Below are 18,963 nucleotides of genomic sequence, written 5' to 3'. Positions count from 1 at the left end.
TTGAATTTGTAACCCTCTGCTGCGAACCCAAGTATTATGGTGTTCACTCTTTTCAAGTGAGTATCCAAGTCATCATCTGTTAAATAAATGTCATCGACATAAGATAATGCTTCGTCATCATATGTTTGTAGTAATTCTGTTACTCTCGCTGACAATACTCCCGGGCTGTTCTTGTACCCCTGGGCTAACCGACAGAATTGTTTTTGAGTGCCATTTATTGAGAACGCAGACAAATATCTGCTCTCTGGTGCTATGTTTTGACAAAAGAATCCATTAGAGATGTCTAATGTTGTTTTGTATTTTTTGCGCACTATGTTATTCATTAGTGCAGCACTATGCGAGTTTTGCACTGCAAAAGTTTTGCAACATGAGTTAAGGTGTCGGTAATCCAAAACTAGACGGTATGAATTGTCTGGTTTGGAGACCGGAAACAAAGGGTTGTTCATTTGTGAGGTGCAAGTTTCAATCACCCCCTGGTATTCTAGCTGATCTAGGATTTCTTTTACCTGTTTTTTAGCTTCTTGCTTAATTGGGTACTGCCTTTGTGCAGTAGGTTGTGATTTTAACTGGATTTTGTGAGGAGGAGAGTCCTCATCCCATCCTACGTGATTTTTATATAAAGCAGGAGCTTGAGCTACTGCCCACTTTCTAGCAAGTGTGTATTTTTTATGAATTGGGATATGATTTGAGAAGGCAGGCATAATTACTTCTTCGCCATGAGGGCACTCCCTGACAAACTCTGGTGGCCAGTCTTTTTCAGCTAGAAGGATGTCATAGCCCTTGGAGAGATTATCCCAAAATAGTCCCCTGATTTTTCTAGTCTTATCCCCTTCTATACGAAATGTTATTTCATATATTTTGTGAAGTTTGCTAACTCTGGTGTCTGCAGTTTCCACTTGAAGATATTCATTCGTGTCCACTGTCTCCAGATGATTCATCAGGACTTTGCGAGCTATGCTCACTTCTGCTGCGCTGTCTAGCATTGTCTGAGCCCATTCTCCGTTTTTCAGTTGTGTCCTCAGAATTCTCGGCATTGTTAACTATTTTAATGCTGGCTACCTTCTTTTTTGGAAATTGTAATTTCTTTTTTAGCTGAGCAGGTTCCTTGTCTTTGGACTTGGCGTGCTCTTCTCTTTGTTCTGATCGTCCTCTTCTTTCCGATTTCTGCGAGGAAGTCTGAAAAGATTGAGAGGGACGTGTATCAATGTCTTGATATCTATCAGGCTTTTTTATATTATCCCTATTTCTAAGGTTATATCTTTTCCCAGAGGGGTCACTTTGGGGTGACCTGTGTCTTTGGTTCGGAGATTTTTCTCTTCGCCTAGGAGACCTTCCTCTGGACTGGAATATCTTTTCTTTAGGATTGGATTGCTTGTTCCCATCCCAGCTCTTTTTCTGTGATGTTGAATTATTATTAAAAAATATTTTTTCAGGACTTTCAATCAGTTGTGGTTTTACTGGTATTCCACCTAAACTATCTCTACCTAGTTCCTCATAGGACTTTTCTATGATTCTGGCAATTTCAGCTGGTTGGTCTGCTATATCTGTCTCTTTTAACCTCTGGCGGATCGCCACGTTTGCTGCTTCTCCCTTTATGTTGGCTAATAATATAGCCGAGACCTGCTTGAAGTCTTTTAGTAATTTCATACCGAGAGTTAAAGCGGGTTCTGGACCATATTCGTCTTGAATTTGTTTTAGCACATCTGGTACTACCGAAATGGATGGAACACCGTGCGTTTTTGTGTAAATGGAAGCAAAGACTGTACCCCAAGTGTCACAGTCCTCAATGTGTGGTGCGATTCCCATTGGAAGACAGATAGTCAGAATCCTGTGTTTTTCTAACGGGGTGGTGTCTGGAAACACCGCCTCTATTTGGGTGATTTTCTGTGCTAACCAGAATGGTATTTGTTCCCGTTTAGCCGGTACTTTACCTAGGCAGGATTGTATGTTCTGTGGTGTAATTTTATTTGTGTTCCCCTGGTGAGGGGTCAGCTGTGGAATTTTAATTGCTGGTTGTATTGTTGAAGTCCGCATCACATATTGGACTAATTGTCTATGTACTTTTATTAATTGTTTTAGTTGTATTAAAAGATCTGCTGCAGACATTCTTTCGATGTCTGGATGTGGTGTGTATCCGGCTAGGACCGGCCACGTTGCTCCTGGTCTACCTAAAGGACCGAGCCTGGTGATGTGATTATTATGTTTTAGGGTGCCATCAAATAAGAGCAGGTGCTCTTGAAATTTGAGTGGTACTTCCACCTCCTCGAAAGGAGTGTACATTTCAGGAGGTTCCTCTATTTTGTAATAGTGGAAGTACTTTGTTACAGCATTTGCTGCTGGAAAATTTATCCATGAATAGTATACCTCTGTCTGCCGATATTCGTGTGCCTCAATTACGAATATGACTGTACCACCTCTAGGTGTCAGTCCGTTTTCTATAAGCTTTAAGGTTATAGATTTCCTTTTGATGACCGGGATGAGTATTATATCCTGGTCTGCTTCTTGTAGCGCAGTATCAGCTGCTGCTATTTCAGCTGCTAATCTAACTGCCTCTCTTTCATCATCACTGTCTCCCATTTTACCGACAGGAAGCTTATTTCTTTTGTTTGCAGATCAGGTTTCTTATGGAAACAAAGATTAGATGCACAATATTTTGGAACAGTGTATCCTTCAACGTTGACTAAACCAAGAACCATACATAGGAGTTCCCTCCTGCGAGGTCTGGCGGATATGACCTTTCACCCACTCCAGACGTCTTTGGAGTATTATGGGAAAAAGGGGTCTGAGTGAGAAAGCACGACTGAGTTACTCTAAATGTCTTACGTTAGTTTTATCGCCCTTCCAAACACGTTGGGCGCCATGTAGTGTAGTTCCTATTATCCCAATAGGCTCTGCGCATTGGAATAATACCTTCAATAGTATAGGCCTAGACCAGACGTTAACTAGGTCTACTACTGTCGATATTAGACTTAAAGTTTTGGGTTTGCCAGCTAGCTCAGAGTTCACTAGAAACTTTCTCGAATAGGCAAGGAGGAGTTGAACCTCCCTGGATAGACAAGAAGGGATTTAGTTTCTGACAACCATAGAACATGACAACTTTGCTCTCCCCTAATCAAGAGTGTATCTCGAGAGTCGTGTGAACAAAAGGCAATTTATTTTACTCAGTCAGTACGTGCATTCTTAGTCTCATCAGATTGTAGAGAAAAGGAAGAGACGGGCGTGTTCAATAAAAGATGTTATTTATTGATCAGTCTCTTTTCTCATACAAGAGAAATGGATCGATATTATTGCAATACTTATAGTTAAGTAAAGTGCATACATTAAAAGCAGAAGTATAAAATAATACTGTAAACACATTGATATGGTTTCTAAGCCATATGAAGGTTTAAAATGAATAAAATATATACATACACATATACATTTGACTAATCGTACTCAACTGGTGTTTCTAGCTACGCCTACCCCGTGTACCTGACCTAAGCCTAATACGTGGGCGGGAATAGAAAGTTACAGTTTAAGTTAAGTTTGTTTTGCCAAGTGAATGACTAAAGAATTCTCTGTGAGGGGTTATTCAGTTCTGTACCTGGAATGTAGGATGAATGAGGGATGGTATCTCTCGTCTCTGGTCTCGATATTCCAGGCTGCCTGCGAGGGCTACCCGGAAGCGCCGGAGCTGGATTTCTCGGCAGGAGAAAGCAGCGTCTCGTTCTCAGCGCGTCAAGAAGGCGGGGCTGCGCCAGCGGGGTCTGCTCTGCTCTGGGCTTCGGCAAGTCTGGCTGCTCCGTCCTCGTCACCACCGCGTGTGTTTGCATAGGGCAATATCGGTAATATTTATACCTTTAAGGTGCCGAGATTGACGTAAGGATGGACATAGATACGTCAATAAGGATGTCATACGACTTGGTCGTTAGCACATTCTTTTGCTGAAGTTCTCGAAGAAATCAAAACAATGGCCGCAGGGTTTTTCCCAGGTTGACATAGGTTTGATTTGTTTTGAGAACTCCGTATGCCTTATCAGGGGCTGGAGGAATATCGCTTGTCTAATTAGATGGCAAGCGTTATGACCTAATCAGATAACACGTTCCTGTGCCGTAGTGTGGCTTTATCAGATAACGGTTCCTGCATCATGGGGGTTTTCTGCCTCATGGGCTGGCTGCTAGTTAACTTGTTAGTTTGTTAACCAGAATAGGGTCAGGAATAGGGGGATCGATACAGAACCTATAGGAATACATCACACAACAAAGGGAAAGCTCCGAATTCCCGAAACGCCGAACTCCTGAAACGCCACCACCGATCACCGTGACCCGGAAGCACTCTAAACAGGAAACAAACCCGAACGCGAAGCATAGAGGAGACCGAGAGGAGGGCTTAAGAGCCACCTCCTTCTCTCATGCGCAGGCGTCCGTCTTCGCGCATGCGTGCACGGGCTCGGCTGCCATCTTGCCAACCAGCCTGTCGTCTTGGTTTTGCCAACCGTGACGATACGCACGACACGCTGACAACCAATGTTAGAAATGGGATTTCTGGCTAGCTCAGACTTGCGCCAAAGCGAGGAAGAAACCACCACTCTAGTCAGGATAAAGGAGTTACACTTCTAAAATAACCCCTGCTCACTCCCTTGGTAGCTTGGCACGAGCAGCCAGGCTTATCTTAGAGGCAGTGTGTAAAGCATTTGCACATAACCAACAGCAAAACAGTATAGGCACTACAGAAGGACACCAAACCAGTTTAGAAAAATATCCAATTTTTATATACTTAAGACAAGACAAAATACGATAAAAATCCACAATACTATACCTCAAAATAGTCAATTATCCAAATATGCTTTAAAAATAGTTCCTTGGTGTCAATAGCTCCATCCGGGGCTATCACGACATCGTGAACAACAAATCCAAAAACAGTTCTGGCTGATCGCATGGTCGCAAGCCAACTCTGGGGTCAGGAAGACCCACAAACAGTGCTTTTCAGAGATGCAGGGCGATGGGGTCCTGAAGTCACTCGCATTGCAGGTCGAGCTCCTTTCTGATGGGATACGGAGCGCTGGCACCAACAGGCGTCTGGTGCTGCGAGGCGGCGTGCATTGCTCCGAGGTCGCAGTGCGAGCAGTGGCATGGTGGCTGCATCAGATGGTGTCGTCGGTGAGACCAGGGTCGCGGTGCAAGATGGAGGCGGTGCTCGTCACGGTGCCAGCAGGTCACGGTGCAAGCAGCGGCATTGTTGTTGTTATAGCGTCGTAGTCGGCTGATGAACTGGAGTCGATGGCGCCAGTGAGGGTAGGCCAAGGCTGCGGTGTGGGATGAGGGCGGTGCGTTGTGTAACTTACGAGCGGTGCCCCCGAACCACGGTGCAGGCCGTGTAGTCAATTTTGGCGGCATCAGGAAGGCAAGCCCAAATGTCGCGGTGTGAACAGCGGCTCGGTGATAGCGTCAGCAGGCGCCGTCGGTGAGACCAGGTTTGTGGTGCGGCATGGCAGCAGTGCCTTCTGAGGTGCCAGGGCTTCGGCGTGAAGCTAGGCGGTACAGAGTGCGGTGCCCACAGGTCGCGATGCGAGCAGCAGCTAGGTGATGGCGTCAGCAGGTGTCGTCGGTGAGACCAGGATCGCGTTGCGGCGTTGCAGCGGTGCCCTTTGCAGTGCCTTCAGGACATGGGTTTGGTAGGTTCGCCGTAGACGCCGTTGGGTGGCGTTCTTCAAATGGCAGCACAAAACACACAGTCCCTAGTGATGCGGGTCAAAGAACCTGGAGTCTTTGCTTTTCCTGAGACTTCGTAAACCAATTTGGTTGCAGAAAGTCCAGTCCAGACCTTTCACTGCCCAAGACAGAAGCATCCACTGCAGGTCAGCCCAGCAAAGTACGCAGCAAAGCAGTCAGTCCTTTCAGTAGTTTCTCCGGCTCTCCTTCTGTGCAGTCTTCTTGATCCAAATGAGTTCTAAAGTTCAGGGGTCCGGGACACAGCATTTGTACACAAAAATCCTTTGATCTGCCAGGCAGAGGGTGTTGATGTCTGGCCAGAACCAATTGGGCCTTCTCTGGCATGAATTCCTGGCAGGAGGTGGAGACGGCTTTGTCAGAGGCATACCAGGCCCTTTGAGGTGCAAAGAAAACTCCTCTCTCTTCCCCGTTGTAAACCAGGTCTATTTAGCCTTTTCCTGACCTACCTAGACTATCGGGAGCCACGATGCGCCCTAGCCATCTGTCTTCCAAAAACCAGACAGGCAATCCACATTCCAGCAGAGGCACATGGGATGACCGAGCTAAATAATACCCACTTTCTAAAAGCGGCCTTTATGAACTCGGAATGAAAAGGGCACCCTCGCTAAAGGCTGCGTTTTTAGAAGCTGAGTTCAGACCTACCAAACTTCCTGCACTTATACCTTTCTCGGGCTCCGTACATGGGTGGCACAATCCGTGCTGCAGGCCTACGAGTAGCGGTGGACTCACAAGCCCCGGCACCCGCAGTGCTCGTTACTGGGGACTGACCCTCATCCCTCATCATAGCAGAGCCAGAATGAGAGGTTGCTCCTTCAATGTCTTAGCTCTGACCCGATGGAATTCTATGCCTCCTGACCTTAGAAAGATTCAATATCACTTACTGATCCGGAAACAGTGGAAGACCCAGCTCTTCTCTGTCTGGGCTGATGATTTCGCCTCTCTGCCGCTGTGTTTCATAGGATCCTTTTATGTCCCTTGCTGATATTGTCTGACACCTACACCCACACCTTCCCCTCTAGGCAGGAGGTCTCCAGGTGTTGTGCATTCTAAGGCTCTGCTCCCCTCTTGTAAAGGGTCAAAGTGGTAACACCCTTGCAGCAAGTGCCTTTATCAGCCACAGGATTAAGATATAGTGCACACCAATTCCCAGCTCAGTAAAGGCCTGAAACAGACGCAAATAAAGGAGTGTGTACCTACATGTTTGCCTCCTCTGTTTGTACCACATAAGCATCTACCTGTGCACTTCCTCCGTTTGTATGTCCCGGGCGAGCTTCTCTAATTACGCTTGTGATCCTTGTACTGCCAACCAGGGCGTTTGACTATCAGATCATTACCTGATTTCTGCTGTGTGCATCGAGTCATTCCCCTGCTTTATCTGTCAATGAACCCTGCTGAGCGAGTACACAGTCATAAGGGAGTATGGAAGGTGATGAATGGGGAGTAAGGTAAAGCTGAATGTAAGAAATGTACAGCGGTGTAAATGCTGCACTCACCCTCAAGCAACAGGCATCTTGTCCCACTCTGCCAATGCTCCATCCACCCACAGAGTAGCATGCTGGCACCAAACGCAAAACATTGTCAGAAACCATGGTAAGATAGAAAAAGACAAAAAAGATATCGCAGGTATATTACTGCCTGTGTTGGAATCTCTATATTAAATGCTGCAATCTTCCAACAAATGCTTGAACCATCCCTAGGAATGTGGCAAAGATAACTTAACAAACAGAAAAGTAAAGACAGGAGTTGGAACTTCAGCTGATCCAGTGTGAACTGGAAAGTATTGTCAAGTAGAGTGTGAATGGAGCTACATTTGTTATATACTTCCTAAGCGTAACCTTGATTATATACTTCCTGAAGAGTTACCTTTATTATATACTTCCTTTTTTTTTAAAATATTTTTATTTCCACGGTTGTATCAAGTGACAAAACCAGTTAAATTCCTAGAATTATTATACATACAATATAACACAGAGAAAAAAAAAATCAGCCAGTTCTTAACATTTGAGCAATCGATAATATTTCTCAATCATATCTCCTCCAGATGCTCTTTAATGGAAGCCCAAATTAACAAGCCTAATTGTTTTTTCCTAGCGCCTTTTAATGCATACAAACTCCATTCTATTTCATATATATTATATAGTTTTGCTCTCCAAAATTCAAATGTTGGTGCATCCGGTTGTAGCCATTCAATTGCAATACATAAACGCGCTACAGTAGTGGCTAGAAAAAAAAAGTATTTATGTTTACCAAGTACTGTGCCCTTTCCAACAGCTTGTCCCCTTCCTAATACCATAAGAGTGGGAGATAGTTTGACCGAATTATGAAGAACCATGGAGAGAAAACTTTCTATACTAGTTAGAAAGTGCGCTAGTTTAGGGCAACTAAAACAAAGATGCAATATATCTGATTCCGCCCTGCCACAACGGAAGCATTTACCATCATATAAAGGGCCCCAAGTTGCCATCTTTTTAGGAGTATAATAAAGTCTAAACACTGTCTTATAAACTTGAGACTTTAAATTAGCTGATAAACAGACCTCTTTGGCCATCAATATAGTATCATGAATATCAAGTTCTGGTTCGCCTAATTGATTCTGCCAATAATAATATACTTCCTGAAGCGTTACCTTTATTATATACTTTATGAAGAGTTTTCTTTGTCATGTAGTTCATGAAAGGGTTACTGTTGTTATACACTTCCTGAAACTGAAGTGACAGCAGCACATCCTGAGCCATCCCTTATTCCACAATCCCTTCTTGTTTAAATGAAATCTTGCCTATGAGCATCTTCCTAAAGCTGTACCTCTAGTGAGTGGGCACTCCATGAGTGCTCTTTCTGTACTAAGTTACTCTGTGAACACTGGAAAATCACCTCCTTTTCTGAATTAGGTAAGAGTGACATGTTCAATGGGCGATTTAGTTAAATATCTGTGTATGGTGAAATAGCCCTTGGTAACTTTCAAAAATGGTAAAGAAGAGATGTCTTTTACAACTAATTAAATATTGTGTATTCACATTCTCTTACATTTCCATTTAATGATTTTAAATCTCTTTACATCCAATAGGAAACCAGCCTTGAATGCACAAATGATTGTGAATAATGACATTAATCGCGCAAATCTAAAAAAAAAGTGGTTAGAAAAAATTAGCTCCAATATTCAGGAAAAGATCTGCACAGTCAGAAACTGAGGAACCTGAACATAAACTGATAGATCCTGGAAGAAGCAGTCCAGAGCAAATCAGTGAATCTAAGAGTCTGAGCTGTGCACCTCCACGCAACAGGAATAAGAAATTACCTCTAGAAAATTAAGGCAACAACACCGACAAACTACCTCCTGAATAAACAGGCCTCCACCACCAGCTTTGATCATGTGTTCGGCATGAGGTAGATACAGCATTGCTCTGCTTCCTGTAATGATGGCACACTACCATTCAGTGTGCTAGGTATATTGTAACCTTTTTCTGGCCAAACCACAGGAGCAAGAGAAAAGCACAATGGAGTGGAGCCAGAAAACTGAAGGGTAAAGGAAAGAGAGGGTCTCTGATCAACAACAGACTGTCCCAATTTGCATCGACCTGAAGGAAGACTAATCTTTACCCGTAAACATGCAAAACCATTATGTAATCTAAAGACATAACCACCTACAAATAAGCTTTACTTGCCACAATTATAATATATGTAGTGGGTGAGTTTTGTATTTCAGTGTGAAATCTGAAATCAAGCATCCAAAATACCACACACATACAGGGAATATGAGAATAACACAAGTGCTTTATAAACCATGTTAGCTCGTCAGGAAACGCAGTCATGGGATGCAGACAAATTTAAACCCGACCCAGAGACACTAACCAAGAAAGATGAATCATACACATGTAGCAAAAGCTTTAGTTTGTCACCACTACTAAAGAGCCATCAGCAAATACACATCGGAGAAGCAACGTGCAATAGCAATGAATGTGTGAAGAACTTTAGTCAATTAGGACTTCTAAAAGATCATCAGCGAACACACACAGGAGAAAAACCGTACCATTGCACTGTATGTGTGAAGAGCTTCAGTCAGTTATCACAACTCCAAAGACATCAGGGAACACACACTACGGAAAAAGCATTCCATTGCAATGAATGCGGAAGTAGTTTTAGTGATTCCTCAAATCTCAGGATTCATCAGCGAACACACACAGGGGAAAAGCCATTCCAGTGCAGTGAATGTGTGAAGAGCTTCAGTCGGTTATCACATCTCCAATCACATCAGCGGACACATACTGGGGAAAAACCATACAATTGCAGTGAATGTGGAAGTAGTTTTAGTTATTCCTCAAATCTCAGGAGTCATCAGCGAACACACACAGGGGAAAAACCATTCCAGTGCAGTGAATGTGTGAAGAACTTCAGTCGGTTATTAGACCTACAAAAACATAATCGAACACACACTGGGGAAAAACCATACCATTGCAATGAATGTGTGAAGAAATTCAGTCAGTTATCAACCCTCCGTAGCCACCAGCGAACACACACAGGGGAAAAACCATACCATTGCACTGAATGTGTGAAGGAATTCAGTCATTTATCAACCCTCAGGAGCCACCAGCGAACACACACTGGGGAAAAACCATATATGTGCAGTGAATGTGGAAGTAGTTTTACTGATTCCTCACATCTCAGGAGACATCAGCGAACACACACAGGGGAAAAACCGTTCAAGTGCAGTGAATGTGTGAAGAGCTTCAGTCAGTTATCACATCTCCAAATACATCAGCGAACACACACTGGGGAAAAGCCATTCAAGTGCAGTGAATGTGCAAAGTGCTTTAATTGGTTATCACAGCTACAACGTCATCAACGAACCCACACCGTTTAAAAGCTATTTAAGTGCAGTGAATGTGTGAAGAGCTTTAGTCGAAAACCTACCTAGACATCAGCAAACACATATTTGTGAAAATCCATATAATTGCATTTAATGTCGATGTAGTTTTATTGACCCTTCAACATTAAAAATTCATCTGCGAACACAATTCGGGGAAAATCTATTCAGGTGACCTAAATGTGTGAATAGCTGTCGACGATTAGCAGCTCTTCAAAGACAGCATACACACACAGGTGAAAGACCCTACCACTGCAGTGAATGTGGAAGCAGTTTTAGTGACCCTTCAACATTACGAAATCATCAGCAAACACACTTAGGGGAAAAGCCATTCAAGTGCACTGAAAGCGCAAAGAGCTTTAGTTGATTATCAATTCTATGAAGACATCAGCAAACACACGCAGGGGAGAAACCATACCATTGCAGTGGATATTTCTAGCTGATTTTAGTGTTTGGTCCTTTGTGCAACAACCAGTTCAATGACAGCTGCTAGAGAACAACGTACAAAGGCAGAAGAAGTAAAAGTAGGAAATTGTGACCTGTAACTGTGAGAGATAATGCTTGCAGTGCACAACATTTACATCTGAAGCCCTGACGCAGGACAAATGATGCTCATTTCAATCATCACATGCATCTGTTAGTGCACCCACCATAGTAGCACTTCCCCAGAGGTGTCCAATATCAAGCTGGAGCCTTAGTAAATTTGCTGGCACACCTCTGACTGTAAATGATTCACGGCCAGATTAATTCTATATGAATATATTTTAGACCTTTCTTATTTACAGAGAATCAACCAACCAACTCCTAACTGGTGAAAGGACAGAATCAGTGCATGATGGCTGAATTATTGATCAGAGAGAAAGCAGTTGAAAAGTTTAATTCTTAATATGTTTCTGAAAGCTTGACGATTAGGTAAAGATTGAATCTTTAGCAGTAAAGAATTCAGCTCTTAGAATCCAGAAATATCGACTCGCTGCTGTACATTAGGATTAGCTGTGGTATATTACGTGGATGACACACAGCTGGTGGAGGCATTATCTGACAACTCTGGGCAGCTATTGCAGATTGGATGACGGACAATTGTCTTCAGCTCAATGGCAACAAATCAGAAATCTTGGTTGTGGGCAAAGACATCCATCTGTGGAGTGACCTCTGGTAGCCGTCCTCTTTGAGTCCTACGCTGGCTCCTAAACCGGCAGTAAAAAATCTAGGGCTCTGGATAGACTCCACTCTTTCTTTTCAAACCCAGACTAAGGTAGTAGCCGGGGTTTGTTTCGGGCTCCTACGTGGGCTTAATCCTTTGCTGGGTTTCTTCTGCCATACCATCCGTCAGGTAATCATTCAGGCCACAGTACTCTCTAGACTGAACTATGCGAGCTCCCTATATATCGGGCCACTAGGGCAGAGATACTGCATTTACAAAAGGCACAAAATGCGGCAGTCCGGGCCCTCCTTGGTCTGCCGAGAATCTGTTCCATCGCTAGTTCCATCTGCAAACTACATTGGCTGCCGGTGGAGAAATGCATCTGAGACTATTTGTATTGCCCACAGACTCATGATTCTCTAATCTCCTGCTATTTTGGTTAGCCTCATGGTGTCCTATAGACCTACCCGTCAGCTGCACTTCAAGAAACATTCAAAAATATTCTCTCTTCCGTAAAGCCATCAAAACTCACCTCTTCCCTGCATAATTGCCTCCTGGGTGTTCTTGGCTTGCTTGTGGCAGTGACATTTTAGCGCTTTATAAAACCCTTTAACACAACATAACAAGCAAAAAGATACCCTCGTTTTATAAACTCTCAGTGAATAAATGGACATAAAAAGTATGTGCTGCCTCGTGAGCAAACAGTGAAACTTTGTGAAGCAGTTGGGATGTCCTCAAACGACAAATAAAATAGATCGCAGCATTTTGAATCATCTGTAATGTGCTTTTGTTTTGCTGGAGTTGCCAAATACACAGTGTTCTCATAGCCTAGCCTTGCTTGGAGGAAGGGATTCACCGATATAATATGCATATCAGAAGAAAGGATACATCTTCAGTAGCCAAAGATGGTAGAAACTAATGCTTTCCACTGAGTTCATTTGAACAAAGTACTGAGTCTGGGAAGTTCTTCCTGCTGCCGACCATCGTCACCACCACCACCCAGCCAGTGAGGAACAGCAACAAAACTGCTCTTCAGCACACCCATCTTTATACATATGCTTTACTTTTTTTCAGTTTTTATTTTTGGTAAATTCTGGTGGTTTTTTTTTCATTGTTTTCAAGTGATTTCAATAACTTAAAAAAACGGTGGTTATCAGTGGTTACACATTTTCCCGCCATTAAAAACAACAGAAACAATGTTTTTCCAGTGTTTATTGAACTTTTTGCTTGTATTATTGCTTGCTTTCTGTACTGAGAGTGCATGGTATATAGAAAGTGTATGTACAGTTCCTATAGAAAATATTCATGATCTGCGCCTTTAGACAACATACACTGTAGGATTGGTGTCAGACGAACTCGGGTATGTTGGCCTTCTTGTGCCAACTAGCTCACAGTGTCACTAGAATATCCTTTTACCAAGGAGAGAATAGTTCTCGGCAACCATCAAACATGACAACCCTGATCCCTCAGGACCGTGGAAACAATGTACTACCTTTCGCTCAGTCACTTGTGCTTACTTAGTCTGTCTCAGAGAGATACACAGAATAAAACAAGCTGGGCGTTTTCAATAATCATTTATTGAACAATTGTTATTCTGGTGTAGAATAGATGTGCTGCACTAACCGTTAGATAGTATAAGATATAAATGATTAACTGTACTATAAAGGTAAAAGGATGGTAGAGTTCTACCATCTTACTAAAATCATGAATACATTCAAGTATATAAAACACATGATAAAAGATGCCTACTCCTACAATGCCTCCCTATCTAGATGTACCTAAGAGTACATAGCATGGGTGTAAGTGTTAAGCCATGGATTCCTCTTGGATTCAGTCAACCCCATTACCTGAAGTGAGACCATGGGACCCTGTCCTGGTCTCGAGCTGGATACCCTACTATCAATACTGACTCACTAGAAAAGGGTGCTGATGTATCAAGGGTGATTACCCATTCTCTATGGGTAAATGTGATGGTACATATTGGGAAAGATTCTTATGAAACCTACATATTTCCTATCAGTGAAAGACTCAAGCGTAGTCAAAAAATCAAATATGATTTTGGTGATTCCTGATTCTCTACAGTTTATAAAATAAATAAACAACACCTAAAACATGCTTCTAACCCCTGTATCTTTTGACCAAAGACCACTAAACTGAAAAAAGGAAGAAGAAACCAAAGTCAAAGAAGAAATTTATTGCATAATTAATTAAAATCATTACAATTTCCACATGTCGATGTTATGATACAAAAAATAAATGCTACTAAAAAGAAGATTAGACTCTTCCTTTGTTAAAAATGATATTACACAATTTTAAAACAAGATTCCTCAGATGAACTACTATCGGCATTAAGAGGTCAGAATGATTGTTACATATTAATGCAGGGTTTACCAGTCTTAGGGATTAGGGCTGAGTTATTACACCGCTTATTTCATCATGTCCTAGTTCCACAAGACTCAGGCATTTATTCACTTCTGCCAGGAATTTTGTTCCCCGGCATGCCGAAATAATTGAACTCCCTCCTAGCCAGCTAGTTACCGCTTGCCTACAGGTGCGGATGTTTAACTCGTTCCAGATGTTTTTCAATAGTCTTCGACGTTGAACCAGTAGAGTCGGACAGACGCACAAAAAGTGGGCTAATGATTCCGTTTTATAGCCACAAAGTCTACAGCTCTCAATCTGGTGTTTACCTTTCCAGGAAGGTGCTAAGTCTTTCGAACTGTGCATACCCATCCTGTAGGCTGTAAAGGCTCTTTTTAGGTGCACATTAAAATGAGAGGTTAGATAAGCGTGCGGTCGTCCAGCTTTGAAGGAGTTGATTATGGTCCAACCATGTCGGCGCTTGAGAAGTAGCGCTTTGTCATCCTGAAAAGATTTCATCCTTGCTGCCTTATTAGCTAGTCTGCTTATTGTTGCTTTGTCCGTCACAGATTCCCAAATTCCTTCCAACCCCAGCTCTTTCACGCAGGTTTTCAGGTATTTTCCCCAAGGACAAGGGGTTCCAGTTGCTCCTTGATTTTTTATGGCTTCCCAGTTTAACCAATCCATCGAGTCCGGATCTGCAGATCTTAATTTGTGACACAGTTTTATGAAGCCGCTCATGCTTCTATATTTCTGGTTTTGCAGACCGAATTCCAACCTTACTTGCGGTGCTGATGCACTCTTTGGGAGGTTAAAAACTGCTTTATAAATTTTTGTTTGGAGTTCATTTAGTAGGTCTACTTCCTTGCCACACCAGGTGACGAGACCGTAAGATAATGATGGTAATATTTGTGCTGACATGACCTTCAGGAGGTGACTATAGTTCGGGCAATTCATTTTTGTTTTTAGCAATCGATAAGCAAAGATTAGTCTTTGAGCTTTAGTTCGAGTTGCAGTTTTATGCTCTGTTAGTCTTGCTCCCTGGGATAATGTTACTCCAAGGTATTTATACGAGCCTTGTTCATTCACCTTCGTCCCGTTAAATGACCATATATAACTAAGTTTTTTTGGGTCCACTAATCGTACTACTTTAGTTTTTTCTTTGTTTAAGTCCAGTCCTTCTTGTCTTAAGTACTCTGATAAGATGTTTAAAGCTCTTTGTAGACCCACTGGGGTTTTACTCAGCAGGACAATGTCGTCAGCGTATTGCAGGCAAGGAATTCGCCGGTTTACCAATGACGGAGGGTGCACCTCATCTGTGTCCAACACTGTTGCGAGATCAGAAAGGAATAGATTAAAAAGGGTAGGCGCTAGAACACAACCTTGTTTTAGGCCCTGAAATGTTGGTATGTTCCTTGTTGTATACGCTCCGTCTCCCAATTTAACCTTTGCCCATGTATCTTCGTGCAAAGTTTTTATTGCCTGTATTAATTTTGCAGGCGTCCCCCAAAGCTGCAGTTTTTCCCATAGACGCTCTCGATTTACTCTGTCGAATGCAGATTTGATGTCTACAAAACAGGCGTATAATCGTGCGCCCTTTACTGCTATTCTGTCCATTAGTACTGATAGGCAAGTTAAGTTGGTGAGTGTCCCCATATCCCTCCTAAATCCCGTCTGGAACCAGGGGATTCTCTGAGATTCTTCTATCCAGTCTTGCAGCTTAAGGAGGATACAAGAGGCATAGAGCTTGGCTTCCACATCTATCAACGATATAAGTCGGTAATTTGTAGGGTTACCATGATCACCTTGTTTAAATATTGGGTGTATCACGTTGCCCTTCCATGATGCAGGAACCTGTAAATCTCGATAGATTTGGTTGAACAAAGGTGTCAGGATTTCTGCCCAAAATACCGGGTTATGTTTAAAAATGGCATTGGGCAGTCCATTCGGGCCCGGTGCTCCTTCAGCCTTTAGCCTAATAATGATTTTACACAGTTCCCCACTAGTAGTCAATTCAGGGTCTATCATTTCCTCTTTTGCACAATCCTTTGTCATCATTCTTTCTGTGCCTGGATTGTAGATTTCCAACTGGCCATTCTCTACTGTATTTATGGCCTGCGTATTTTTTCGAAGGCCTACTGTTCTTATGCAGTAAAGGGATTGCACATGTTGAGACCAAGCGTCCGCTCCTACTCCCGCTTCCTGGTAGAGTTTTTGTCCTTTGTTTAGGTCGTTGATGATGCCCCAAAATTCACGACTATTGGGATGTTTTCCGGCACTTAACAATCTATTCCACAACTTCTCTTTATAGGCAGATTTTGCAATGTTTAAAGCGTTCCTGTAGGTGCTTCTGGCTTCCGTCAGAACCCCCCTATTTGTTGGTAACCCCAGCTTTTTGTTCCATGCAAGGTGACGAACCGCATTTGCTACCCTCCTTTTCTTTGTTCTTAGTTCGTTGGAAAACCAGGGCTCCTTTTTAGCGGTGGACTTACTCCGTACACCTGAAGTTGCAGGAAATTTATGAAGAAGGTCCAAGACCAATAGCTCCCAGTTTTTTACCAGATCCTCCTTTTTTTGCAGCCCTAACTCGGATTTGCGAGCCACTGCGGCGCACTGAATTTTTTCCAGTGTTTCTCCTCTCCATTTTAGTTTCTTTAAGTTAAATTTGGTGGCTTGGTGAAGCAGGCTTGCTAATTTCGGTGCCAAGTTGGGCGCAGTGTTTAGGGAAGTTATTTGGGGGAAATGGTCACTTTCTGATCGTTGGACGATTTTGAAGGTGTCAATGTCTGGGATTAAATCGTCACTTACTATTGTATAATCTATTGTTGAATGGACCCTACCGCTCAGGAACGTAACGCCTGCCGGCCTGTCCCCCGTCGTGTTGCCATTTAGAACTGTCAGACCCAGAGCTTTTGGGTCGAAGGCTAACCCAGGGCCTCCTTTGGGCAGTCGCATGATTTCTTTTGCCCTCAATTTTCCATTGAGATCACAGTTAAAGTCCCCTGAGATTAATAGAGGACATCCTTTGTAGGTTTTTTGCATCGTTTTAATCAGCGACGTCAGACACATTTGTTTTCCTTGTTGTAACTTACGGTCAGGATGGATATAAACATTAAGGATTATAATTTGCCATTTTTTGTGCCCGACTGACATAGATTCAGTGATTCTGATCACTTGTACCCAGTTTAATCCTACATCCAGTGCTTCTGAAGACCAGTCAAATTTTTGAGTGATGTGAGTTGATAAACCACCCCGGGGGTGGCCAAAATTTGAGTGTCTTTCTGCGGGGATGTAGTGGGTCTTGAAACCTGGTATAACACTTGGTGCTAATTTCCACGTCTCCTGAATCAGGATTATATCTTGGTTGGAAAAAAAGAGTTGGGTTTCATGGTCCAGCTCCATTTCGTGGAAACCATGTACGTTCCATGTACATACTGAGATTTTTGTTGAAGTAGTTTTAGCACTTTGCGCTTCCTTCCTCCTACATGGAGACCGGGAGGAATTTTTCTCCGTGTTAGGGTTTCTTTTTACACAGGAACCTTGGGACCCAGGACCAATCTGTTGTGTCCCGACCGGGCTGCCTATTTGGATGATTGTAGTCTGTCAAGTTTACCTCTTCCGCTACGCTTGCATTGGCTGGAGAGGTAGTACGGGCTCCTAGTAGGCAAGAGAAAGGCGGACATTTTTCCCCGATACCCTTTGTTTCTTTATGGGAGATTTTTTGTAACGGAAATGGGTATCTTGGGATTGTATTTCTTAAAAGTGAAATTCCCCATGCTTCAAAGTGATCTCTTGTGGAGAATATTTTGTCAGCAGTGGCTTTTGAAGCCCACGTTGTGACGGTGACTTCAGATTCTATGTGCTGGGGGATTCTTTTAAATTCAACGGACCGAAGGTCCTGAGAGGTTATCTCGTTTAACTCCTCTATTTCCTGGAATAATCTTAGCAGATTGCCCCGGTTTAAAAAGTCCTGAGGCCCCTTTGATGAGTATTCCGGGATGAATGTTAATTTGTGAGGTGTTATTTCGGAATGGAGAAGGATTTTTTTATCGTCTGTAGACTGTTGGGGCTTTATAAAACCATTGGGTTTGGGAGATGATGCGGAGGACTCTTGCCCCTGGTCCATAATTGCTGACGGCGTCAGATCAGTTGTGCTTTGATCTGTACCTTGATTATGGTAACCCTTTGCAGGAGAATTATGTCGAGTTTTTGTTAGGGCACAGGTGCGGTGTTTTTCCGAAATAGTAACACACAAGCGGGAAGGTACGGTTTTTAGCTGTGGTCCATTAGATTCTCCTGACTTATTTTTTAGGATGGATCCAGATTTCTGACGACTAGTCTGTTTTCCAGTGGGCTGCGGACTATTATTGTTGGGCAGGTTAAACTGCCCTTGTCCCCCTATGTGGTCGCCCACAATTTTACTGGCCGTTGTTTGCTCTGGTGATCCATTTTCGGTGATTCCTTCCGTATGAATCCAGATGTTTTTCGGTACTGACGGATTTACCGTTAGGCCGCTGGGAGCTTCAAATAATACCAAATTCGTTGTGCTGTGATGGTTAACCGATGTTGTGGGTGAACTCAGCCTGGGTTTGTCCACCCTCCGTTGAAGTTGGGACTCTTGATTCGCAGGCGTCTGAGTTAAGCTTACCTTGCCGTCTTGAGACATAGCGGGACAGTCAGAATTAGAGACCTGGGCGGAGTTTACGTTGAAAATTGAAAACAGCTTCCCTGGATCTGAGGGTTGTTGCTGTTTGTACTTTAGCCTAGCTTTCCTGGCCTTTTTCTTTTGTCTCTTGGTTACTGTTTTGGCCTCTTTTACGGCAATTTTGTCTTCTTCACTTGTAATTTGAAAGGATGATGCTAATTCCTGTACTTGTACTGATCTT

General features: G+C 43.0%; 1 protein-coding gene across 1 annotated transcript in view; it reads left to right on the top strand.

Annotated features, from left to right (window-relative positions):
- The window catches only part of LOC144758345 (uncharacterized), a 148,603-nt gene extending 138,034 nt beyond the window's left edge, over nucleotides 1–10,569 (top strand). Inside the window, exon 6 of the mRNA XM_078646422.1 lies at nucleotides 9,676–10,569. Coding sequence (XP_078502548.1) covers nucleotides 9,676–10,569 — 894 coding nt within the window. The remainder of the gene's footprint in view (nucleotides 1–9,675) is intronic.
- Nucleotides 10,570–18,963: the final 8,394 nt, after the last annotated feature.

This window comes from Lissotriton helveticus, chromosome 1_1, assembly GCF_964261635.1.
Source record: "Lissotriton helveticus chromosome 1_1, aLisHel1.1, whole genome shotgun sequence".
Lineage (NCBI taxonomy): Eukaryota > Metazoa > Chordata > Amphibia > Caudata > Salamandridae > Lissotriton > Lissotriton helveticus.
The sequence above is the reverse complement of the archived record's forward strand: the minus strand, read 5'-3'. Positions and strand labels throughout refer to the sequence as shown.